The sequence below is a fragment of the Hypanus sabinus genome, chromosome 10, assembly GCF_030144855.1.
Source record: "Hypanus sabinus isolate sHypSab1 chromosome 10, sHypSab1.hap1, whole genome shotgun sequence".
NCBI lineage: Eukaryota > Metazoa > Chordata > Chondrichthyes > Myliobatiformes > Dasyatidae > Hypanus > Hypanus sabinus.
The window spans coordinates 81,733,627-81,755,561 of NC_082715.1; the positions used below are offsets into that span (position 1 = coordinate 81,733,627).

At 44.1% G+C, this 21,935-nt stretch overlaps 1 protein-coding gene across 1 annotated transcript in view; it reads right to left on the reverse strand.

Moving 5' to 3' along the window:
• The window catches only part of col21a1 (collagen, type XXI, alpha 1), a 192,301-nt gene that overhangs the window by 156,477 nt on the left and 13,889 nt on the right, over positions 1–21,935 (reverse strand). The window contains exons 4-5 of the mRNA XM_059983461.1: positions 18,381–18,546; positions 18,039–18,264 (exon numbers count right to left, since the gene is read on the reverse strand). Of these exons, the coding sequence (XP_059839444.1) occupies positions 18,039–18,264; positions 18,381–18,546 (392 nt within the window). The remainder of the gene's footprint in view (positions 1–18,038; positions 18,265–18,380; positions 18,547–21,935) is intronic.

Consider the following 21,935-nt stretch of genomic DNA (forward strand, 5'->3'; position numbering starts at 1 on the left):
ATAAATTACAAACTTAATTATTTGAATACAAATTCCCCAAATGCAATAGTGAGGTTCAAGCTTATGAAGCCCCCACACTGGGCTCATATGGGAACTTGGCTCATTGCTGGCCCTGTTAACAGCCATGGGACTCAGTGGTGAAAAGGCCACCTTTCATAAACAATAGTGTCTGGGGTCAGTATAATTTGGGGTTCAACCAAACAGGAATGTTGTGATGTTCCAATTAAAGAATCCTTGTTTTGAGCAAATGCTGCATAAATACTGCCTATACACAATTGTCAGTTGGCAAGAAAAAACAAATCATACATCGCATAAAATTATGAAGAGAGTATATATACAATTTTCCACTTTATCGAACAGTTAGTAGGAAAAAGGAAAAAAAATGAAAATGCCCATTACAGTTAACTCAATGCAAATATGTTCATAAAGTTGGAGCTCATCTTGAAGTTGTCTTTTTACTCATGTGCTGGACCCACAGTCTGTGCGAAAACACACACCACATTATGAACTTTGCTCAAAATCCATCTTGAACAAATGGGTGCTCTCATCTGGGTATTAGCCCTTCCTCTTTGGAGCCATTCATCTGCACAAAACACTTTGTGCAACAGGAACACTGCTTCACATGACACCTCAGCAATCTTCCCTTTTGTCCTTTCTGCAGGTCCCCCCCCCCAAAAAAAAAAACGCAAACCACACAGTCTATCACAAATCTCTCTCCACCTGCATTCTCAAACTTCCTCCCAATTCCATCATCCTGATTGGCTGACACAACATTCCTAAGTTGAACATCATAGCCACTTATTTTTAGCTGAAGCCAAAACATTCTAAAGGCAGAACACATTGTTTTTACAGAACTGTTACAATGAAATACATACAGCATAGTAGTAAAAATCTTAACCAGGGCATTACGCTCTCCCACCACCAAAAATAGTCATGTCCTCATGACTTTGGAACTTAGTAATAACACAGTATTCAAATGAATTTTATGATGTCAGGACCCCCAATCCATTTGTAAATGAAAGTAGCAAATTTCACCATAATGCTTTGTTTCCCAGGTGCATCCTCTGCCAGCCTAGCTGGAGGTTTCCTCACTCTCTGAGACCTCCTTATCTCATCTTCAGCTTCTCTAGCTTCAACCACTCCTTGTAACCCTTAATGTTTACTAGAGGGTGACTCCCCCTGTCTATCACTCATATCCTCTTGTGGCTCATGTCCCCCTGCACCATGACAGAACTTAGCTTCCTTCAATTTAATCAGGTGCTGCTGAACATCTTCAACCTTCACTGGTGCCAACCACTGAGCCCTCTTTTGGAAAGGGTGTCCTCGATCACTCTAATAGTGAGGCAAGTACTCTTGAAGAAACCAACATCAGACTGGTCAGTAGAAAAGACATCTTTGTGTTCCAACATCTTCTTAGTTAATCTCCTTTTCCATTCCTCGGGCATTGATGAGTCAGAAAAGTTGCATAACTTTGATGTCGACTTCCTCGATCCAGAAGGTTGTTTCTCTTGTTTCCCCAGGAAAACTAGATACCACCATCACAGGAAAAAGAGAGGCAGTTGGAACCCCATATCTGAGGGTAACCTCTCTCCCTAGGGTGTTCCTGATAATTACTGTCATCTTATTTGCATAGACAGCCAAATATTTCTGCATTTCAGATCTCACCAGCACTTTTGTAGGTAAGCATAACTTTTCTTCAGGGTCATCAGAAGCATTCACTTGGATGGTTGAGGCATTGGGCATTCCTGCAAATTTGGGAGTTCCCATCACTCTAGCTACTCCTCCAAGATGTAACGTGACAAGTTTAGCCTGGGTAAAGCTCAGAGTTCTTTGTTTCTGTTCATCATTCTGCACCTTCTCAAATGCAGCTCTGAACAGAGGGTGAGTGGACAAGGTTTTCAAAAAGTTCTCTCTATTTCTCTCCCTGCATGCTCCCATGAACCTTCTCACAATGAAAGCATTTGTTCCTACAAGAATGGAAGGTCCACCCTTTTCATCTGGATCCAGGCAACCCAACATTGTCCCAGTTACTCAAACAACTGTTTCCAAAACTCCAGCTTCAATGACAAGTAACCATTGTATGATACTTTTTTGATCCCAAAGGAAATCACAGCGACACAGTAACAAGTGCACAGATATACAAATATACAAATATTAGAAGAGTAAGAAAGAAAAAAAAATTAACCTTAAACCATCTTACACAGGGTGTCATCACTTCTCCAGCTATAGGTTGACTCAGGCAAACAGCATTATGAAGGACCCCATGCACCCCTCATACAAACTCTTCTCCCTCCTGCCATCTGGGAAAAGGCACTGGAGCATTTGGGCTCCTACGACCAGACTATGTAACAGTTTCTTCCCACAAGCTATCAGACTCCTCAATACCTGGAGTCTGGACTGACACCAACTTACTGCCCTCTACTGTGCCTATTGTCTTGTCTATTATTTATTGTAATGCCTGCACTGTTTTGTGCACTTTATGCAGTTCTGGATAGGTTTGTAGTCTAGTGTAGTTTCTTTTTTTCTGTGTTGTTTTCACATAGTTCAGTGTAGTTTTTGTAGTATTTCATGTAGCATCATGGTCCTGAAAAATGTTGTCTCATTTTTATTGTGTACTGTACCAGCATTTATGGTTGAAATGACAATAAAAGTGACTTGACTCATTCTATAGCCTAACAGCCAATAGTAAGAAAGACCTCATATAGCACTCTTTGGAGCAGTGCAGTTGGCTTAGTCTATTACTAAAAGTGCTCCCCTACTAAAAAGGTAAGATCAGTAGGTACTTTTTTCATTTATTCTGACTAATCTGGGATCAGGTAATGAGGGAGACAGTTAGAGCAGTGGTGTGCTCCGTATGCAGTATGTGGGAGGTCAAGGTCAACACAGTTGTCCCTGATGACCACACCTGCAATAGGTGCATCCAGCTGCAGCTCCTATCAGACCGAGTTAGGGAATTGGAGCAGGAGCTGGATGAACTACAGATCATTCGAGAGGCAGAGGCAGAGATAGATAAAAGTTATCGGGAGGTCGTCACACCGAAAAGACAGGAGGTAGGCAAATGGGTGACAGTCAAGAGAGGTAGGGGGAGCAGACAAAGAGAGCAGAGCACCCCTGTGGCCATTCCCATCAACAATAAGTATACCGTTTTGGATACTGTTGGTGGGGATGACCTACCAGGAACAAGTTGCAGCGGTCCTGTCTCTGGCACTGAGGTTGGACCCTCAACTAGGAAGGGGAGGAGGGAAGAGAAGAGAGCAGTAGTGATAGGGGATCCTATAGTCAGGGAGGCAAATAGGAGATTTTGTGGGTAAGATTGGGAGTCGCGGATGGTATTTTGCCTCCCTGGTGCCGGGGTCCGAGACATTTCAGATTGGGTGCAGGTTATTCTTGAGATGGAAGGCAAGAACCCAGATGTTGTGGTCCACGTAGGGACCCACGATGTGGGTAGGATGAGTGAGGGGGTCCTGCATAGTGAGTTCAGGGAGTTAGGTGCGAAGCTGAAGGGAAGGACCTCCGGGGTAACAATCTCAGGATTGCTACCTGTGCCACATGTGAGTGAGGCAAGGAACAGAAGGATTATACAGATTAATACGTGGCTGAGAGGATGGTGCAGGAGGGAGGGCTTCAGGTTTTTAGATAATTGGGCTTTGTTCCAGGGAAGGTGGGATTTGTTCCGACGGGACGGTTTACACCTGAACTGGAGCAGTACTAACATTCTTGCAGGAATATTTGCTGGTGCTTCTCGGGGGGGGGGGGGGTTTAAACTAAATTTTCAGGGGGCAGGGATCCAGAATGTGGGAGAGGATAGCGAGATGAAGAATAAAGGACAGGTGGGGACTACACGGTTCTGGAATATTAAGTGTGTAGTAGAGAAAGGTGAGGCGGAACAAGTGATAAGGAGGACACATGTACAGAGGGATGGTCTGACGGAACATGGAGTTAAATGTGCAGAAAGAATAAGTAAATTTAGGAAGGACAACAAAATTCAAGGGGCGTATAGCCTGATGGGAGTTCGGAGAGCTGGGTTAAGCACAATAGGCAGCAATTTAAACAGAGAGAGGTGAATTAGGCTAAAAATTTTATATCTGAATGCACGGTCAGAAATAAGGTGGATGAGCTTGAAGCTCCGGTGCGAATGGGTAACTATGATGTTGTTGGGATAATGGAGACATGGCTGCAGGGAGATCAGACCTGGGAAATGAATGTACAAGGGTATATGTGCTATCGTAGGGACAGAAATGTGGGCAGAGGGGGTGGGGTGGCCCTGTTGGTGAGGAACGAGATTCAGTCCTTTGCAAGGAGGGGACATGGGATCAGGAGAAGTAGAGTCTGTGTGGATAGAACTGAGGAACAGTAAGGGCAAAAAGACCCTAATGGGTGTTGTCTACAGGCCACCAAACAGTAGCATGGATATTGGGTGCAAGTTGAATAGGGAGTTAACATTGGTATGTGGCAAAGGAAATGTCGCAGTAGTTATGGGGGATTTCAACATGCAGGTGAACTGGGAGAATCAGGTTGGTGCTGGACCCCAGGATAGGGAGTTTGTAGAGTGCCTACGGGATGCATTCTTGGAACAACTTGTACAAGAGCCGACCAGGGACAAGGCTATTCTGGATTTAGTGTTGTGTAATGAACAGGATTTGATAAGTGATCTTGAAGTAAAGGAGCCATTAGGAGGTAGTGGCCATAATATGATGTTTTTATCTGCAATCTGAGAAGGATAAGGGCAGATCAGAGGTGTCAGTGTTGTAGTTAAACAATGGAGACTACAGAGCCATGAGGGAGGAGGTGGCCAAAGTTAACTGGACGGATATCCTAGCAGAAAAGACAGTGGAACAGCAATGGTAGGTATTCTTGGGAATGTTATGCCCGCAGCCCCCTCCTTTGTGAGAATCGCAAGAGCACTAGTTGAGGGGGGGTCAGTAGACCCAGGAAATGGGAGAGAGAGTTGTGCCGAATGCCTCGTTCCCCAGTGATGCAAAATAACGTGACAGTGACCATTGTCTCCTGGAGACCACGTTTGTGGATTGGGGACTATGCTACATGCAAGCTCTCGGGCAAAGTGGGCTGGTTGAGAGAGAGATTGCATCATCCCAACCTGATTGCCATCTGAGACCCCGTGAGGAAGTATAAAAGAGGGTCTGGGGGAACAACCCCTTGAGACGCACCAGAAGAAACGCTAACGATCCCGTAGTAGTGGGAAGCCATTTGAAGGTAGCCACGTGCGTTCGATTCCGCGACTGGAATCGGTGGCTGCAACCACGGAAACCAGCTTTTAGCTAACAACGGGGAAGCCCGCTCCCCTGATCCAACGGATTTGCTTCATAAAAGACCCGGGCAAGTTTCTTTTCTCACAAATCTCTCTCTCTTCCCAACAAGTGAAAACCCAGCGGTCCCCAAAGGCTGAAGCCTGCAGGACCTGAGTGACTTTTATATTTCCATTGGACAATATATTGTCCCCTAGACAAAAGATCGAGCTGTTTCTTATTGACGGTTATTATTAGACACGCGCTTTTAGATTGAGTAGTGACGACGTATATTATCTGAATGTTTGTATTACTGTTACTTTTGTGCCCCTTCATAAATAAAGACTTTTAAAAATAGTACCATCAGACTTCAACAGACCTCTCCATCTTTGCTGGTAAGTGATCCAGTTACAGGATTTCGTAACAGGAATAATGCACAAGGTGCAAAATCAGTTCATCCCTTGGAGAAGGAAGGATTCAAAGGGTGGAAAGGGGCCACAGTGGTTGACAAAGGAAGTCAGAGGTTGTATAGCATTAAAAAAACGGAAGTATGACAGAGCTAAGGTGAGTGGGAGGACAGATGGTTGGGAAATTTTTAAGGAACAACAGAACTTAACTAAAAAGGCAATACAGGGAGAAAAAATGAGGTACAAACGCAAGCTAGCTGGGAATATAAAGGAGGATAGCAAAAGCTTTTTTAGGTATGTGAAGAGAAAGAAGATAGTTAAGAACGATGTTGGGCCCTTGAAGAATGAATTGGGTGAAATTGTTATGGGAAACAGAGAAATGGCAGAAGAATTTAACAAGTACTTTAGAACTGTCTTCACTAGGGAAGACACAAGCAATCTCCCAGATGTATGGATGGGCCAAGGACATAGGGTAACAGAGGAAATGAAACAGATTGACATTAGGAAGGAAACGGTGATGAGTAGACTGAAGGGACTGAAGGCTGACAAATCCCCAGGTCCAGATGGTCTGCATCCTAGGGTACTAAAGGAGGTGGCTCTGGTAATTGCGGATGCATTGGTAATCATTTTCCAATGTTCCTTAGATTCAGGATCAGTTCCTGAGGATTGGAGAATGGCTAATGTTATCCCACTTTTTAAGAAAGGAGGGAGGGAGAAAACAGAGAACTATTGTCCTGTCAGCCTAACATCAGTAGTGGGGAAGATGTAGAGTCCATTATTAAAGATGAAATAGTGGCATATCTAGATAGCAGTGACAGGATTGGGCCGAGCCAGCATGGATTTACCAAGGGCAAATCATGCTTAACTAATCTATTGGAGTTTTTCGAGGATGTAACCAGGAAGTTAGACAAGGGAGATCCAGTGGATGTAGTGTACCTTGATTTTCAGAAGGCATTTGATAAGGTCCCACATAGGAGATTGGTGGGTAAAATCAGAGCTCATGGCTTTGGGGGGGGGAAGATATTGACATGGATAGAAAACTGGTTGGCAGATAGAAAGCAAAGGGTAACGGTGAATGGGTGTTTCTCGGAATGGCAGGTGGTGACTAGTGGGGTGCCATAGGGCTCGGTATTGGGACCACAGCTGTTTACGATTTACATCAACGATTTAGATGAAGGCATTGAGAATAACATCAGCAAGTTTGCTGATTATACTAAGCTCGGTGGCAGTGTGACATGTGATGAGGATGTCAGGAGAATTCAGGGTGACTTGGATCAGCTGAGTGAGTGGGCAGATACTTGGCAGGTGACATTTAATGTGAATAAGTGTGAGGTTATCCACTTTGGGAGTAAGAACAGGAAGGCAGATTATTATCTGAATGGTGTAGAGTTAGGTAAGGGAGAAATACAAAGAGATCTAGGAGTCCTTGTTCATCAGTCACTGAAGGTGAATGAGCAAGTGCAGCAGGCAGTGAAGAAGGCTAATGGAATGTTGGCCTTTATTACAAAGGGAATTGAGTACAAGAGCAAGGAAATCCTTTTGCATTTGTACAGGGCACTGATGAGACCATGCATGGAGTATTGTGTACAGTTTTGGTCTCCAGGGTTAAGGAAGGACATCCTGGCTGTAGAGGAAGTGCAGCGTAGATTCACAAGGTTAATTCCTGGGATGTCTGGACTGTCTTACGCAGAGAGGTTAGAGAGACTGGACTTGTACACACTGGATTAAGGAGATTGAGAAGGGATCTGATTGCAATGTATAAGATTATTAAGGGATTGGACAAGATAGAGGCAGGAAATATGTTCCAGATGCTGGGAGAGTCCAGCACCAGAGGGCATGGTTTGAGAATAAGGGGTAGGTCATTTAGGACAGAGTTAAGGAAAAACTTCTTCTCCCAGAAAGTTGTGGGGGTCTGGAATGCACTGCTTTGGAAGGCAGTGGAGGCCAATTCTCTGGATGCTTTCAAGAAGGAGCTAGGTAGGTATCTTATGGATAGGGGAATCAAGGGATATGGGGACAAGGCAGGAACCGGGTATTGATTGATGATCAGCCATGATTTCAGAATGGCGGTGCAGGCTCGAAGGGCTGAATGGTCTACTTCTACACCTATTGTCTATTGTCTATTAAGCCAACATGGCAAACTGAGCATTGGAAACATTGTCCAGAATTGCCAGGATTTTCCACAGCATCCTTTGTTCTACCACAATCTCCAGTGTGTCCAGTTTGACGCATTTCTAAACTGTTTATTGAGCCTATTGGCATCACCCATGTTGATGTCATTGCCCCTGTACACCACCACATAGAAGATTATACTGGCAACAACATATTGGTAGAACATGTGAAGGACAGACCTGCATACTCCAAAGGACCTCAGTCTCCTCAGGAAGTAGAGGTGACTCTGGCCCTTCTTATACACAGCCTCTGTGTAGGTGCTTCACTCAAGTCTGTCATCCAGATGCATCCCCAGGTACTTGTAGGTCCTCACCACATCCATGTCCTCACCATAAATAGTAATGAAAAGCATTGCAGGCTTAGACTTCCTAAAGTCGATCACCACCTCCTTTGACTTACTGATGTTGAGCTGCAGATGTATCAGCTTGCTCCACTTGGCAATGTCCTCCACCAGGGCTCTGTATTCATCCCTCCGGCCTCCCTTTAAACACCCAACTATTGCAGAGTCATCAGAGAATTTCTGCAGATGACATGACTCAGTGTTGTATCTAAAGTCCGAGGTATACAGGGTAAACAGGAAGGGAGCCAATACAGTCCCCCATGGGGCCCCAGTGCTGCTTATAGCCATGTCTGACACACAGCTCTGAAGCCACACATACTGTGATCTGCCAGTTAGGTAGTCCATTATCCAAGATACAATGCCAACCCACATTGAACGGAGCTTTTCCTCCATCAGTGAGGACTGTATGGTGTTGAAGGCACTTGAGAAATCAAAAAACACAATACTTACAGTGCTGTTCTGGTTATACAAATGGGAGCTGGCTCTGCTTAGTGGGTAAATGACAGCATTGTTGACTCCAGTATGCTCCAGTTAGGCAAACTGCAGGAGAATGAAGGCTAATTTGACCAGAGGTTGGAGATGAGCCAGGACCAGCCTCTCTAGGGTCTTCATGATGTGTGAGGTCAGGGCCATTGGAAAGAATTCAGTCAAGACTTTTGGTTGGCCCTTCTTGGGTACTGGGACCACACATGATGTTTTCCACACAGTTGGGACCCTTTCCAGGCTGAGACTCAGATCGAAAATGTGCTGGAGAACTCCACACAACTTCTCAACACACTCCTTCAGGATCCTGGGGTTTACACCAAATGGTCCCAATGCTTTGCTGTGTCTGAATTTCCCCAGAACTTTTCTCACCTGCTCAGTAGTGAAGGTGAGTCCATGATGACTGAAGGGTTGGTGAAAGATGGGGGTTGGGGAGGTAAAGATTGGGACAATAGCAGTTGGTTTGTGGAGATGTGGATAGTAGGTGCAGGGCAAGGAGGGGATGTAGATAGTGGTAGTCTGTGTTGTTCATCCACGTGTTGAAATGGAGGGCAGAGGAGGGGTGGCAATGGTGTTGAGGGACCATTGGGTGACTTGGCACCTGGGCTGGTGTGCTGATAGGGGGTGGGAACAGAATGGTAATTGTCAGACCTATTGTGTTATGGTCCTGATCGTTTATTCCCGAGTTTCCTCTAATTTCCTTTGATTGTGCCACAGTTCTGACCATTAATTTCCCAATTGCTTTTAATTTTCTTTAATGATGGCACACCTGGTTTCCATCAGGACCTGCAGTATACGAACCCTAGTTGCCTCAGATCAATACAAACTCTAGTCGCCAGATCATTGGCTTTACCTGTGTGGTGATTAACATTTTGCCAGCTGCTTAGAATTGTGCATTCTAAGTTTTACTCCAGTTTCAGGGTTTACCTATGAAACCCTATCTTTCCTTGTCAAGGCTCCTCCTGTTTGCTGTCCAACATTCAGCATCTGCGCCCTAACTAAATCTCCGTGCCTGTGTCCTGCACTTGGGTTCACTTCATTCACTCATTGTAGCAGAACGATCTGGCCACTATGAACACGAATACCCTGCAACAAGCCCTCGCCAGCCAGGGCTCTCTACAGGGTCTGCACGATCAACTTCTCCAGGAGGTAATGGAGAACCTCTGTTCCCTGTCCACTAACGTAACGAAGATCGGTGACCAGGTGTACTGTGTATCCACTCACCTTACCCCATCTACTCCTGGAACTCAGTCTAACCAGCCCAGACAGCCTGTAGCGGCAACACCCTAAGTGTCGGCAACACCCCCACCAAGAGAGCCGCACGTACCTGAATCAGAACACTACACTGGGGATTTGGGGAAGTGCCGGGCCTTCTTTCTGCAGTGCTCCTTGGTATTAAACCAGCAGTCATCCACATTCTCCATAGATATGTCAAAAATAGCTTATATCATGGGGTTGCTGCAGGGAAGTGCCTTAGCGTGGGCTACAGCTGTCTGGGATAATCAACTGGAAATCTGCTCTTCTTTCCCCACCTTTATCACAGAAATGAGAAAGATCTTTAACCACCCCGTCAGTGGTAAAGAAGCCGCTAAGCATTTACTCTCTCTCTGTCAGGTCTCACGCAGTGTTGCCGAATATTCCATGGAGTTCCGGACGTTACTGGCCGACTCGGGGTGGACGACGAGGCACTCCAAGGGGAATTTTGGAATGGTCTCAGCGACTGGGTGAAAGATGAATTGGCGGCAAGAGTTAACACCAACAGCCTGGATTCCTTAATCTCCCTAGCCACCATGTTGGACAATCATCTCCGAGAACACCATAGAGAAAGATCTGATCATCCTCCACCTTTGGCCACTCCACGGCACTCATCACTGTCTCCCATCAGCACAAGCCTCTCTTCTCCTCTTGCTCCTAGAATAGCTCCCAGCCTGGCCGTTTCCACTGCCCCAGGAGAGGAACCCATGCAGCTGGGACAGAACTGTCTTTCTCCCACAGAGCGACTTCAGAGATTCAGAGCGGGGGAATGTCTCTATTGCAGCCAGTCTGGCCACTTCTATGTTACCTGTCCCCTTCGGCCAAAAGGGAAGGCTCACCAGTAGAAAGGGGGATCCTGGTGAGCCAGACAACATTTCCTTTCATCCCCCAAACCCAGATGCAGATCCCGGCTACTTTATGTTACAACCAACAAACCCTGTCTCTATCAACTCTAGTGGACTCTAGCGCTGAAGGAAACCTTCTGGATGACGACATAGCTTCCCAGGCCAGAATTCCTTGGAAGCCATCGAGTACCCCCCTGAAAGCCCGGGCACTAGCTGGTAGACTTCTGGCCCGAGTCACACACTGCACATCACCCCATCTCTTATTCTCACTGGGAACCATCAGGAGCAGGTACAATTTAACTTAATTTCCTCTCCTCAAGCTCCTATAGTTCATGGGTATCCCTGGTTGGGCCACCATAATCCTCACATCGACTGGTCCACCAGAAAGATAGCCAGCTGGAGTCCATTCTGTCACTCCACATGTCTACAGTCGGCCCTGTCCCCTGTAAAACTCACCTCGACCTTATCTGCCTCTGAAACCCCCGACTTATCCAAGGTTCCAGCAGAGTATCATGACCTGGGACAGGAGTTTAGTAAACAACGGGTCCTTTCCCTGCCTCCACACCGACATTACGATTGTGCTGTTGACCCTCTCCACGGAGCTCCTCTACCCACCAGTTGGCTGTATAACTTGTCCCGGTCAGAAAGGGAAGCAATGGAGGCTTACTTAAATGAATCTCTCATGGCAGGCATTATCCGACACTCACCTCCCTTGGCGCAGGTTTCTTCTTTGTGGGGAAGAAAGACGGTTCACTGCACCCCTGCATTGACTACTGAGGCCTAAATAGCATAACCATAAAGAACAAGTATCCACTGCCCCTTATCAACTCTGCTTTCGAACCACTTCATAGAGCTACCATCTTCTCCAAGTTGGACCTACAAAGTGCCTACCATCTGGTCAGAATAAGAGACGAAGATGAGTGGAAAACAGCTTTTAACACCTCTCTTGGTCACTTTGAATACATGGTCATGCCATTCGGCCTCACCAATGCCCCCGCTGTCTTCCAAGCCCTGATAAATGATGTCCTTGGAGACTTACTAATCATTTTGTGTTTGTTTATTTGGATGACATCTTAATCTTCTCCAGTCTTCAGGAACACACCTACCATGTCCGTCAGGTTCTGTAGAGGCTTTTGGAGAACAAACTATTCATTAAAGCTGAGAAGAGTGAGTTTCATGTCCTCTCAGTCAGCTTCTTAGGGTGCATCATCGAGAGCGGGCAAGTGAGAACGGATCCCAAAAAGATCTGGGCGGTGGCGGAGTGGCCAAAACCCGTGACACGCAAGCAACTCTAGTGATTTCTATGGTTTGCACCTCACGTACGACCCCTTTTCACTGGGACCCCAAAGCTGATGCAACATTCTTGGAGCTGAAGAGGTGTTTCACCTCTGCTCCCATCCTGGTCCAACCAGACCGCTCTTATCAATTCATTGTGGAGGTCGATGCCTCCGACTCTGGCGTGGGAGCAGTCCTCTCCCAATGCTCCGGCCCTGACCAAAAACTTCATCCCTGTGCCTCCCTTTCTTGCCAGTTGTCCCCTACAGAATGTAATTACGACGTAGGGAACCAGGAGTTACTGGCCGCCAAACTTGCTTTGGAGGAGTGGAGGCACTGGCTGGAGGGAGCGGAACATCTGTTTATCGTCTGGACTGATCACAAGAACCTCACATACATCCAAACCACCAAACGCCTGAATTCCCGACAAGCCCGTTGGGCATTAATTTTTGGCCAGTTCAGGTTCACATTCACCTTTCGTCCGGGGTCCAATAACAGGAAGACCAATGCTGTCTCCCATCAATATGCTTCTGAGGAGGACCTTCCCAATCCCAAGACCATCCTTCCACCATCCTGTGTAGTAGCTGCCCTCACCTGGGAGATCGAGTCCATAGTCAAAGAAGCCCAATGGACTCAACCTGACCCAGGCAATGGACCCTCCAATCGCCTCTTTGTGCCCGATTCTGTTCGGTTGCAGGTTCTCCAGTGGGGGCACACTTATCGTTTCACCTGCCATCCCAGAATCGATTGGACTCTGTCCCTTCTGAAGAGACGTTTCTAGCGGCCCTTTATGGATGCTGACACCCATTCCTTCATCTCTGCCTGTTCTGTTTGTGCCTGCAAAAAAATCTCCCATTGACCACCTGCTGGATTACTTTGTCCCCTACCTGTCCCTAGCCTCCCTTGGTCTCACATTGCCCTGGATTTCGTAACGGGACTACCCCCTCCACATGGGAACACTGCCGTACTCGCCGTGGTGGACTGCTTCTTCAAAACTGTGCACTTCGTAGCCCTTCCCAAACTCCCTACAGCCCATAAAACAGCCGACCTTCTTGTCCATCACGTCTTCAGTCTTCATGGGATTCCCTCTGACATTATTTCTGACCAGGGTCTGCAATTCATCTCTCAAGTCTGGAGATCTTTTTGTCAAGCCCTTGGAGCCTCAGTAAGCCCATCATCCGGCTTTCATCCGCAGATGAATGGTCAAACAGAATGAGCAAACCAGGATTTAGAAGCAGCATTGCGCTGCTTAACTGTCAACAACCTGTCTTCATCTCGCTTGGGTAGAGTACGCCCACAACTCCCTGGTCAGCACTGCCACTGGAAAGTCTTCCTTCGAATGCTCCTTCAATTACCAACCCCGTCTGTTCTCCGCTCATGAAGATGACATTTCTGTGCCTTCTATTCAGGTCCATCTCCACAAGTGCCGCAAGATCTGGAAAGACGTGTGGCCCTGCTCCGCTCAATTCGACCACAACCGGAGGATTGTCGATCGTTATCGGATTCCTGCACCTGGTTATTGGCCTGGGCAGAAGGTTTGGCCCTCTTCAGAAGGCATTCGCCTCAAGAATGAACCTAAGAAACTTGCCCCTTGCTACCTGGGACCATTTGAGATTGAGGGTATAATTAACCCCTCGACAGTCAGACTCAAAATCTATGCACATTCATCCTATATTCCATGTCTCCCAATTGAAACCAGTATCTGTCTGCCCTTTGTGCCCTCCTGCCCAACTCCCTCCAAACCATCTGGTGAATACTGGATGTGCGAAGCTGAGGCAGGGGCCTCCAGTACCTGGTCGATTGGGAGGGATATGATCCGGAGGAACGCTGTTAGATTCCCCACTCCTTCATCCTGGACCCTTCCCTCATTTGTGATTTCCATCATGACAATCTGGACAAGCCTGGTGGTTCACCTGGAGGCTCCTGTTGGGGGGGGGGGGGGAGGGGGGGTAGTGTCACGGTCCTGATCGTTTATTCCCTAGTTTCCCCTAATTTCCTTTGATTGTGCTAAGGTTCTGACTGTTAATTTCCCAATTGCTTCTAATTTGATGACAGCACACCTGGTTTCCATCAGGACCTGTAGCATAAGAATCCTGGTGTTACAAACCCTAGCTACAAAATCATTGGTTTTACCTGTGTGGTAAGTAACGTTTCCCAGCCACTGAGAACCATGTGTTCTAAGTTTTACTCCAGTTTCAGGGTTTACCTATGAAACCCCGTCTCTGCGTGTCAGGGCTCCGCGTCAAGGTTCCTCCTGTTTGCTGTCCAACGTTCATGCCTGCGTCTGCACCCTAACTAAATTTCTGTGCCTGTGTCCTGCACTTGGGTTCGCTTCATTCACTCATTGTAACATATAGAAGAATTGGTTTAACTCATTAGCCCATTCATGGCTGCATTTCGAGGCTGCTCCACAGCTAGGCTGATTGAAACCAGTGATGCTCTTCATGCCTCACCACACTTCCCATGTGTACTCAGCTCAAACTTGTTCTCCAGCTCTCTCCTGTATTCCTCTTTAGCCACCTCAATTTTCTCCATTAGCTCCCTCTGCATATGTTTCAATTCCTCCCTATCTCCTGATCTAAAGGCTTTCTTTTTGTGGTTGTGAAGAGCCTTTAGATCACTGGTGACCCATGGTTTGTTGTTAGGGAAGCAGCGAACAGTCCTTGATGGTGTTACTGTGTCCATACCGAAGTTGATGTAGCCAATGATGCAACCTGTAAGTCCATTAATGTCCTCCCTATATGATACACAAAGCACATTCCAGTCAGTAACCTCAAAGCAACCCTTCAAAGGAGGCCTCAATGGCCTCTGGATACCATTTCTTTACGACCTTGGTGGCAGCTAGCTGCTGCTGTACTTTGGGCTTATACATGAGGAGAGCCAGGTTGTGATCTGATCTTCCAATTGGGGGGAGAGCTGTAGAGTTGTATGCATCTTTAATATTTGCATACAAGAGATCCAAGTTTTATTTTCTCTTGTATGACACTTAAGGTGGGTAGGGTTGTTGAGGGAGAAACATGGTTGAAATTTCCCGATACTACAATAAATGCATTGGGGTTTTGAATCTGGACTTTAGTGATGGTAGTGTGTATGATGACAAATGCAGCATCGGGATTGCGTTGGGAAAGCGGAATGTAGACAACAAGCAATTGCTGGTGTGGCTGAACTCACTCGGTAGATAAAACGGAGGCAAACTCACAAATGGTAAGTGCATCAAATACTGGTTGTATAAGGAACTATAAAGCAAAATGACTTGAGAACCTATGTCAAGTATGGCTTTAGCATAAGCACCTTCAACCATATGTATACATCAGAGCTTGTTCCCACTAGACCTTCAGGAATAGTGTTCTGCGCTTCAGTATTTTCCTTTTACATACTGACTAGAACGTGTCCTTTCAGAAACACCAGCCCATTCCTTTACTGGGTTCCTCCATAGTTTTGCCTCTTTTCTTCTCTGTTAGATTAACCACTGACTTACTTTTTGAAGATTCCCTGTCCCTCACAGTCTCATCTGAAATGTCCATCTTCTTCATAGTTGTAACAGAAAATATTTGTCACCTCTCTAGTTAAGAGAACCTTACAGGTTGGTCAGGTTTCCAAGAGATGCATCATGTTTTGCTGAAACATTAGCAGACATCCATCAAATCAGCTCAGCTTGAAGGTTTTCCACCTTATCTCCATAGCCTCAGGCTACCACTGAAGACATTACTCAGCTTTTGGAAATGTCCCACTTCTCAATCATGTTTTCCTCTTTCTCTGTGTAACTCGGTAAAAGATGGAGGAGGACGCATCTTGCAGGTCATTCAAATACGTAGAGCAATCATGTCATGTGACAGCATGCCCTTAACATGGCATCCTTAAGCAATTTCTCTCAGTCAGTTAAATGCCCCCTTTGTGGCACAAACAATGAAGCAGTTTCTCCAACCTGAAAATGTAGGCAGACAGCTTCTCTTCTTCTCCTGGAATGTGTGCCTAAACTTCATCATCAAATCAGCCAAAAGCACCTTCTGGGGCTTGCAGGTAATTAGTTGATGTAGCTAATGGATTTTTTCCCTTTAGGAATCTTACCACATCAGTCACTGGACCTTTTAAACTCGCTACCAATTTGCTTTTTATATTATATCTGAGCACTGCCATTCATCCAGTAACTGAGATGTCTGCTCAGCCCAAGCCTCATATTCTTCTTCCCCATCAGGTGTGGGCTTGACCCCAGAGAACACTATAACTTTGGCTCTCTGGAGATACACTTCTGCATTTATCAACCAGTTATGTTATATTCATAACCAGCTCAGAATTTAAATCAACTGCCGAAGGGCTTGTTAGATCTTTCACATCAGACAATTCTTTTCATTCACTTTGCAGAAATAAGAACAACTTGTCTCTAAAGTTTTCACCTTCAGCTACATGTACTACTTTCTAAAAATATGGACTGCCCATAACCCCACCTCTCCAGGGTCTCCCAACCTATCAGGCAGCATGAATTCAGTCATGTCACTGCCAGTCTGGACTAACACAGTATCCTTACAAGCTGAGTGATCAAAATGCCATTCAATCAGAGTAGCATTCTCCAAAGCTTTTACAGAACTCAACACTGAATAAAAGTTCATTGAGAGTTTGAACATCTACCCTGCTCAAAACACAATCATTATTTGAATCTTTGAATCCCACCAAATCCTAATCCCTGCAGCATCCATAATCGTCACTTTCCCTGGCACTAGCTTAAACACAAACTTAAACACACAAACCACTTAATCAATTCTTTAACAGCAATTACACAGCATTGAACGAATTGCTGGATGATAGCCCCCTCATTGGATTCACATGGAAACCTGGCTTGTTGCCAGCCCCGCTAACAGTCATGGGATTCAGTGGTGAGAAGGCCACCTTTCATAAACAGTAGGCATCGAGGGTTGGTATGATTTGGCGGGTCAACAAAACAGATGTTCCAATTAAAGAAACCTTGATTTGAGCAAATGCAGCATAATTACTGCCCATACATGATTGTCAGTTGCCAAGAAATAACAACTTGTACACTGCATAAAATTATAAAGAAAATATATTTACAAAATCAGCTTTATTGAACAATTAGTAAAAAGAAAAGAAAAAGAAATAAAAGGGCCCATTACAATTAACCAGTCCAAGTGTGCACATGAAGTTGGAGCACATTTTGAAGCTGTCTTTTTACCGCGCGCTGGACCCATGGTCTGTGTGAAAACACATACCAGATTCCAAACGTTGCTCGAAATCCATCTGAACGGGCACTCTCATGGGGAGTAATGGCCCTTCCTCCTTGGAGCCATTCATCTGCACCAAGCACTTGGTGCATCAGGGATGCTCCTTCCCACGACACCCTCAGCCATTTTCCCTCCTGACCTTTCCACAGCTCCCACCCAAAAAAAAACAAATGAACCATACTGTCACAAGTCTCTCTCCATCACTCTCTTGAAGTTTCTCCCGATTCCGCCAGCCTGACTGGCTGACACAACATTCCTAAGTTGAACATCATAGCCTTTTATTTTTAATCTGAAACCAAAACATTCTAAAAACTACATAAAATAGTTAAATGAAATAATTAGTGCAAAAAATAGGAAATTAAAAAATAAGTTATAAGGTAGTGTTCATGGGTTCAATGTCCAATCAGAAATTGGATGGCAGAAGGAAGGAAGCTGATCCTGAATTGTTGACTGTGTGCCTTCAGGCTTCTGTATCTCCTTCCTGATGGTAGCAATGAGAAGAGGGCATGTCCTGGGTGATGGAGGTCCTTAATGATGGATGCTGCCTTTCCAAGGCACTGCTCCTTGACAGTGACCTGGACACAATGGAGGCTAGTGCTCATGATGGCCCATGATGGATAACCATTGAACATTGTTACTAGTTGTTAATGGGCTTCCATATATCAATATACAAATAGCTTCTGAAATAGGGCACCTACAATAACATCCTAAAAAATAGAATTTGTAATAAATGATAATCCCATTCGTGTACAAATGGCCCACAAATAATAAAATATTTCTACCTTTATAAGTGCAGATGTGAAGGTCACAGACTGTGTATCATTCACCACTTGTGTTGTATGAAAAATCACGGTGTTGTCTTCTCCATTCAGTGTAACAGCTGTTTGAATTGTGCCATCTAAAGCTAAGATTCTCCACAAATCCCATTTTTCTTTTGTTGCAGGCCTCGTGAATCGTAACGTAGACACAAAGACATAGGAAGGAGGAAGACCATCAGGAAAGATATCGCTGCAATTAAGATCATTGTTTTTTTAAATTATAAAATAAATACATCATAATAATCTTAATCAAAGTTCTTTGAAGAGGAAATTATTTTCCTATAAGTAGATTCTGATAATGAATACCTCGTTCTTTCTGTTAAATCAGTCAGAGCTGTAACCCTGTAAGCTTTTTTCCCATGATATGAGCCTTGAATTCCACTGGCCTTCTTCCTAATATCTAATCCAACAAGGACATCAAATCCTTTTTCATCTCGTGATGCCACAGGTATTCTTGTAGGACAGACAGTTTCTGGAAAGGACAACATAAATTTTACTCCTAAAGTTCACAAATGGGAAGTATCTAAAGAAAGTGGCAGAAGAATTTTACATCAAAATATAGTATTTCTTAATAGCTACTAGATTAAAACTTTAAACGGAAGCTGCTTAATTTGACATTGTTTTGTTTTCAAATGAAACTTAACCAATGTAAGCTGCAAGAGTTCAAGAGTTGTCAATTTCAAATATATGGCCATTTAACCATTTAGGTCCCAACCCTAACACAATGCTGTACTCTTGACATGGCATAAGAATATAAGGAAAAGTGGATGAATGTAAAATGTTTTACTATTAAACCCATACTTTCTAATTTTGCTCAGATGGAGTTTATTTAACAGATTTCATTCAAAATGTTTAACCATTTATTGTTACAAGATACACTCAAAAGTCACTTTCTTAGGCATTCATAGAAACGTAGAAAGCCTACAGCACAATACAGGCCCTTCAGCCCACAATGCTGTGCTGAACATGTACTTACTTTAGAAATTACTTACGGTTACCCAGAGCCCTCTATTTTTCTAAGCTCCATGTACCTATCCAGGAGACTCTTAAAAGACCCCATCATATCCATCTCCACCACTGTTGCTGGCAGCCCATTCCACACACTCACCACTCTCTGCGTAAAAAACATACCCCCCTGACATCTCCTCTGTACCTACTTCCAAGCACCTTAAAAGCCTCTGACCATCCACACGATCAATGCCTCTCATCATCTTATATACCTCTATCAGGTCACCTGTTATCCTCCACCATTCCAAGAAGAAAAGGCTGAATTCAGGCAATCCAGGTAACATCCTTGTAAATCTCCTCTGCACCCTTTCTGTAGTTTCCATATTCTTCCTGTAGTGAGGTGACCAGAACTGAGCACAAGTGGGGTCTGACCAGGGTCCTATATAACTGCAACATTACCTCTCAGCTGTGAAACTCAATCCCACAGTTGATGAAGGCCAATGCACCGTATGCACAGAGTCAACCTGCGCAGCAGCTTTGAGGGTCCTATGGACCTGAACCCCAAGATTCCACTGATCCTCCACACTGCCAAGAGTCTTACCATTAAACCTATATTCTGCCATCATATTTGACCTACCAAAATGAACCACCTCACACTTATCTGGGTTGAACTCCATCTGCCACTTCTCTGCCCAGTTTTGCATCCTATCAATGTCCCGCTGTAACCTCTGACAGCCCTCCTCACTATCAACAATACCCCCAACTTTTGTGTCATCAGATTTACTAACCCATCCCTCCATTTCCTCATCGAGGTTATTTATAAACATCACAAAGAGAAGGGGTCCCAGAACAGATCCCTGAGGTGTACCACTGGTCACCGACCTCCATGCAGAATATGACCTGTCTACAACTGTTCTTTGCCTTTTGTTGGCAAGCCAATTCTGGATCCACAAAGCAAGGTCCCCTTTGATCCCATGCCTCCTTACTTTCTCAATAAGCCTTGCATGGGGTACCTTATCAAATGCCTTGCTGAAATCCATATACATTACATCTACTGCTGTACCTTTATCAATGTGTTTAGTCACATCCTCAAAAAATTCAATCAGGCTCGTAAGGCACGACCTGCCTTTCACAAAGCCATGCTGATGATTCCTAATCATATTATGCCTCTCCAAATGTTCATAAATCCTTCCTCTCAGGATCTTTCCCGTCAACTTACAAACCACTGAAATAAGACTCACTGATCTATAATTTCCTGGGCTATCTCTTATCCTTTTCTTGAATAAGGGAACAACATCTACAGCCCTCCAATCCTCTGGAACCTCTCCCGTCCCCATTGATGATGCAAAGATCATTGCCAGAGGTTCAGCAATCTCCTCCCTCACCTCCCATAGTAGCCTGGGGTACATCTTGTCCAGTCCCGGAGACTTAGCCAACTCAATGCTTTTCAAAAGCTCCAACACATCATCTTTCTTAATGTCTATATGCTCAAGCTTTTCAGTCTGCTGTAAATCATCTCTACAATTACCAAGATCCTTTTCCATAGTGAATTATGAAGCAAAGTATTCATTAAGTACCTCTGCTATCTCTTACGGTTCCATATACACTTTTCCACTGTCACACTTGATTGGTCCGATTCTCTCATGTCTTATCCTCTTGCTCTTCACATTCTTGTAGAATGTCTTTGGGGTTTTCTTTAATCCTGCTCGCCAAGGCCTTCTCATGGCCCCTTCTGGCTCTCCTAATTTCATTCTTAAGCTCCTTCCTGCTAGCCTTATAATCTTCTAGGTCTCTATCATTACCTAGTTTCTTGAACCTTTCGTAAGCTTTTCCTTTCTTTCTTTTTCATTCTTTTTATTAATATCAGAATAATGGATATAACAAAATATTGCTACACAATTATTGGGATGACATTGTTAATGGTTAACATATATATATACTTGAACTTTGTATTAACTGTATATATATATATATATATATATATATATACAGTTAATACAAAGGTAATAAACCTCCCAGAATTGTTCAAGTACAAATGTAGTATACATAGAAGAAAGGATTAACATATCCAAAAAGAAAAAAATATACCCCCCCAAAAAAACTAATCTAAACAATACTAACCAAAAACTAAGAAAAAAAAAGAACACCGGCTATTTGTAACATCAAAAAAGAGAGAACCATTAGTGTCATTAACTCCGAACCTCTCTATATATATTAAAACAAGAGAATAAGTTTGGAAAAAAGGTCAAATCACATCATATGAAAGTGTTGAATAAAAGGCCTCCAAGTCTTTTCAAATTTAATGGATGGATCATATATAACACTTCTCATTTTTTCTAAGTTTAAACATAGCATAGTTTGAGAGAACCAGTGAAATGTGGTGGGAGGATTAATCTCTTTCCAATTCAGCAAAATAGATCTTTTAGCCAGTAATATAAGAAATGCAATCATCCGACACGCTGAAGGGTTTAAGCGGTGTGGTTCTATCATTAGTAAATCAAATATTGCAGTGATAGGATGAGGTTGTAAATCAATATTCAATACAGTTGAAATAATATCAAAGATATCTTCCCAATATTTTTCAAAGAAGAACATGACCAAAACATATGGGTTAAAGAGACTGTCTCAGAATGACATCTATCACACACTAGACTTATATGAGAATAATAATGAGCTAGTTTATCCTTAGACATATGGGCCCTATGCACTACTTTAAACTGTATCAACAAATGTTTAGTACATATAGAGGATGAGTTAACTAATTGAAGAATTTTTTCCCATTTTTTAATAGGTAAAGTAAGCTTAAGTTACCTGTCCCAATCATTTTTAATTTTATTAGATGCATCTGAATGAATTTTCATAATTATATTATAGATAGTTGCTATTGCACCTTTCTAAAATGGATTTAAATAT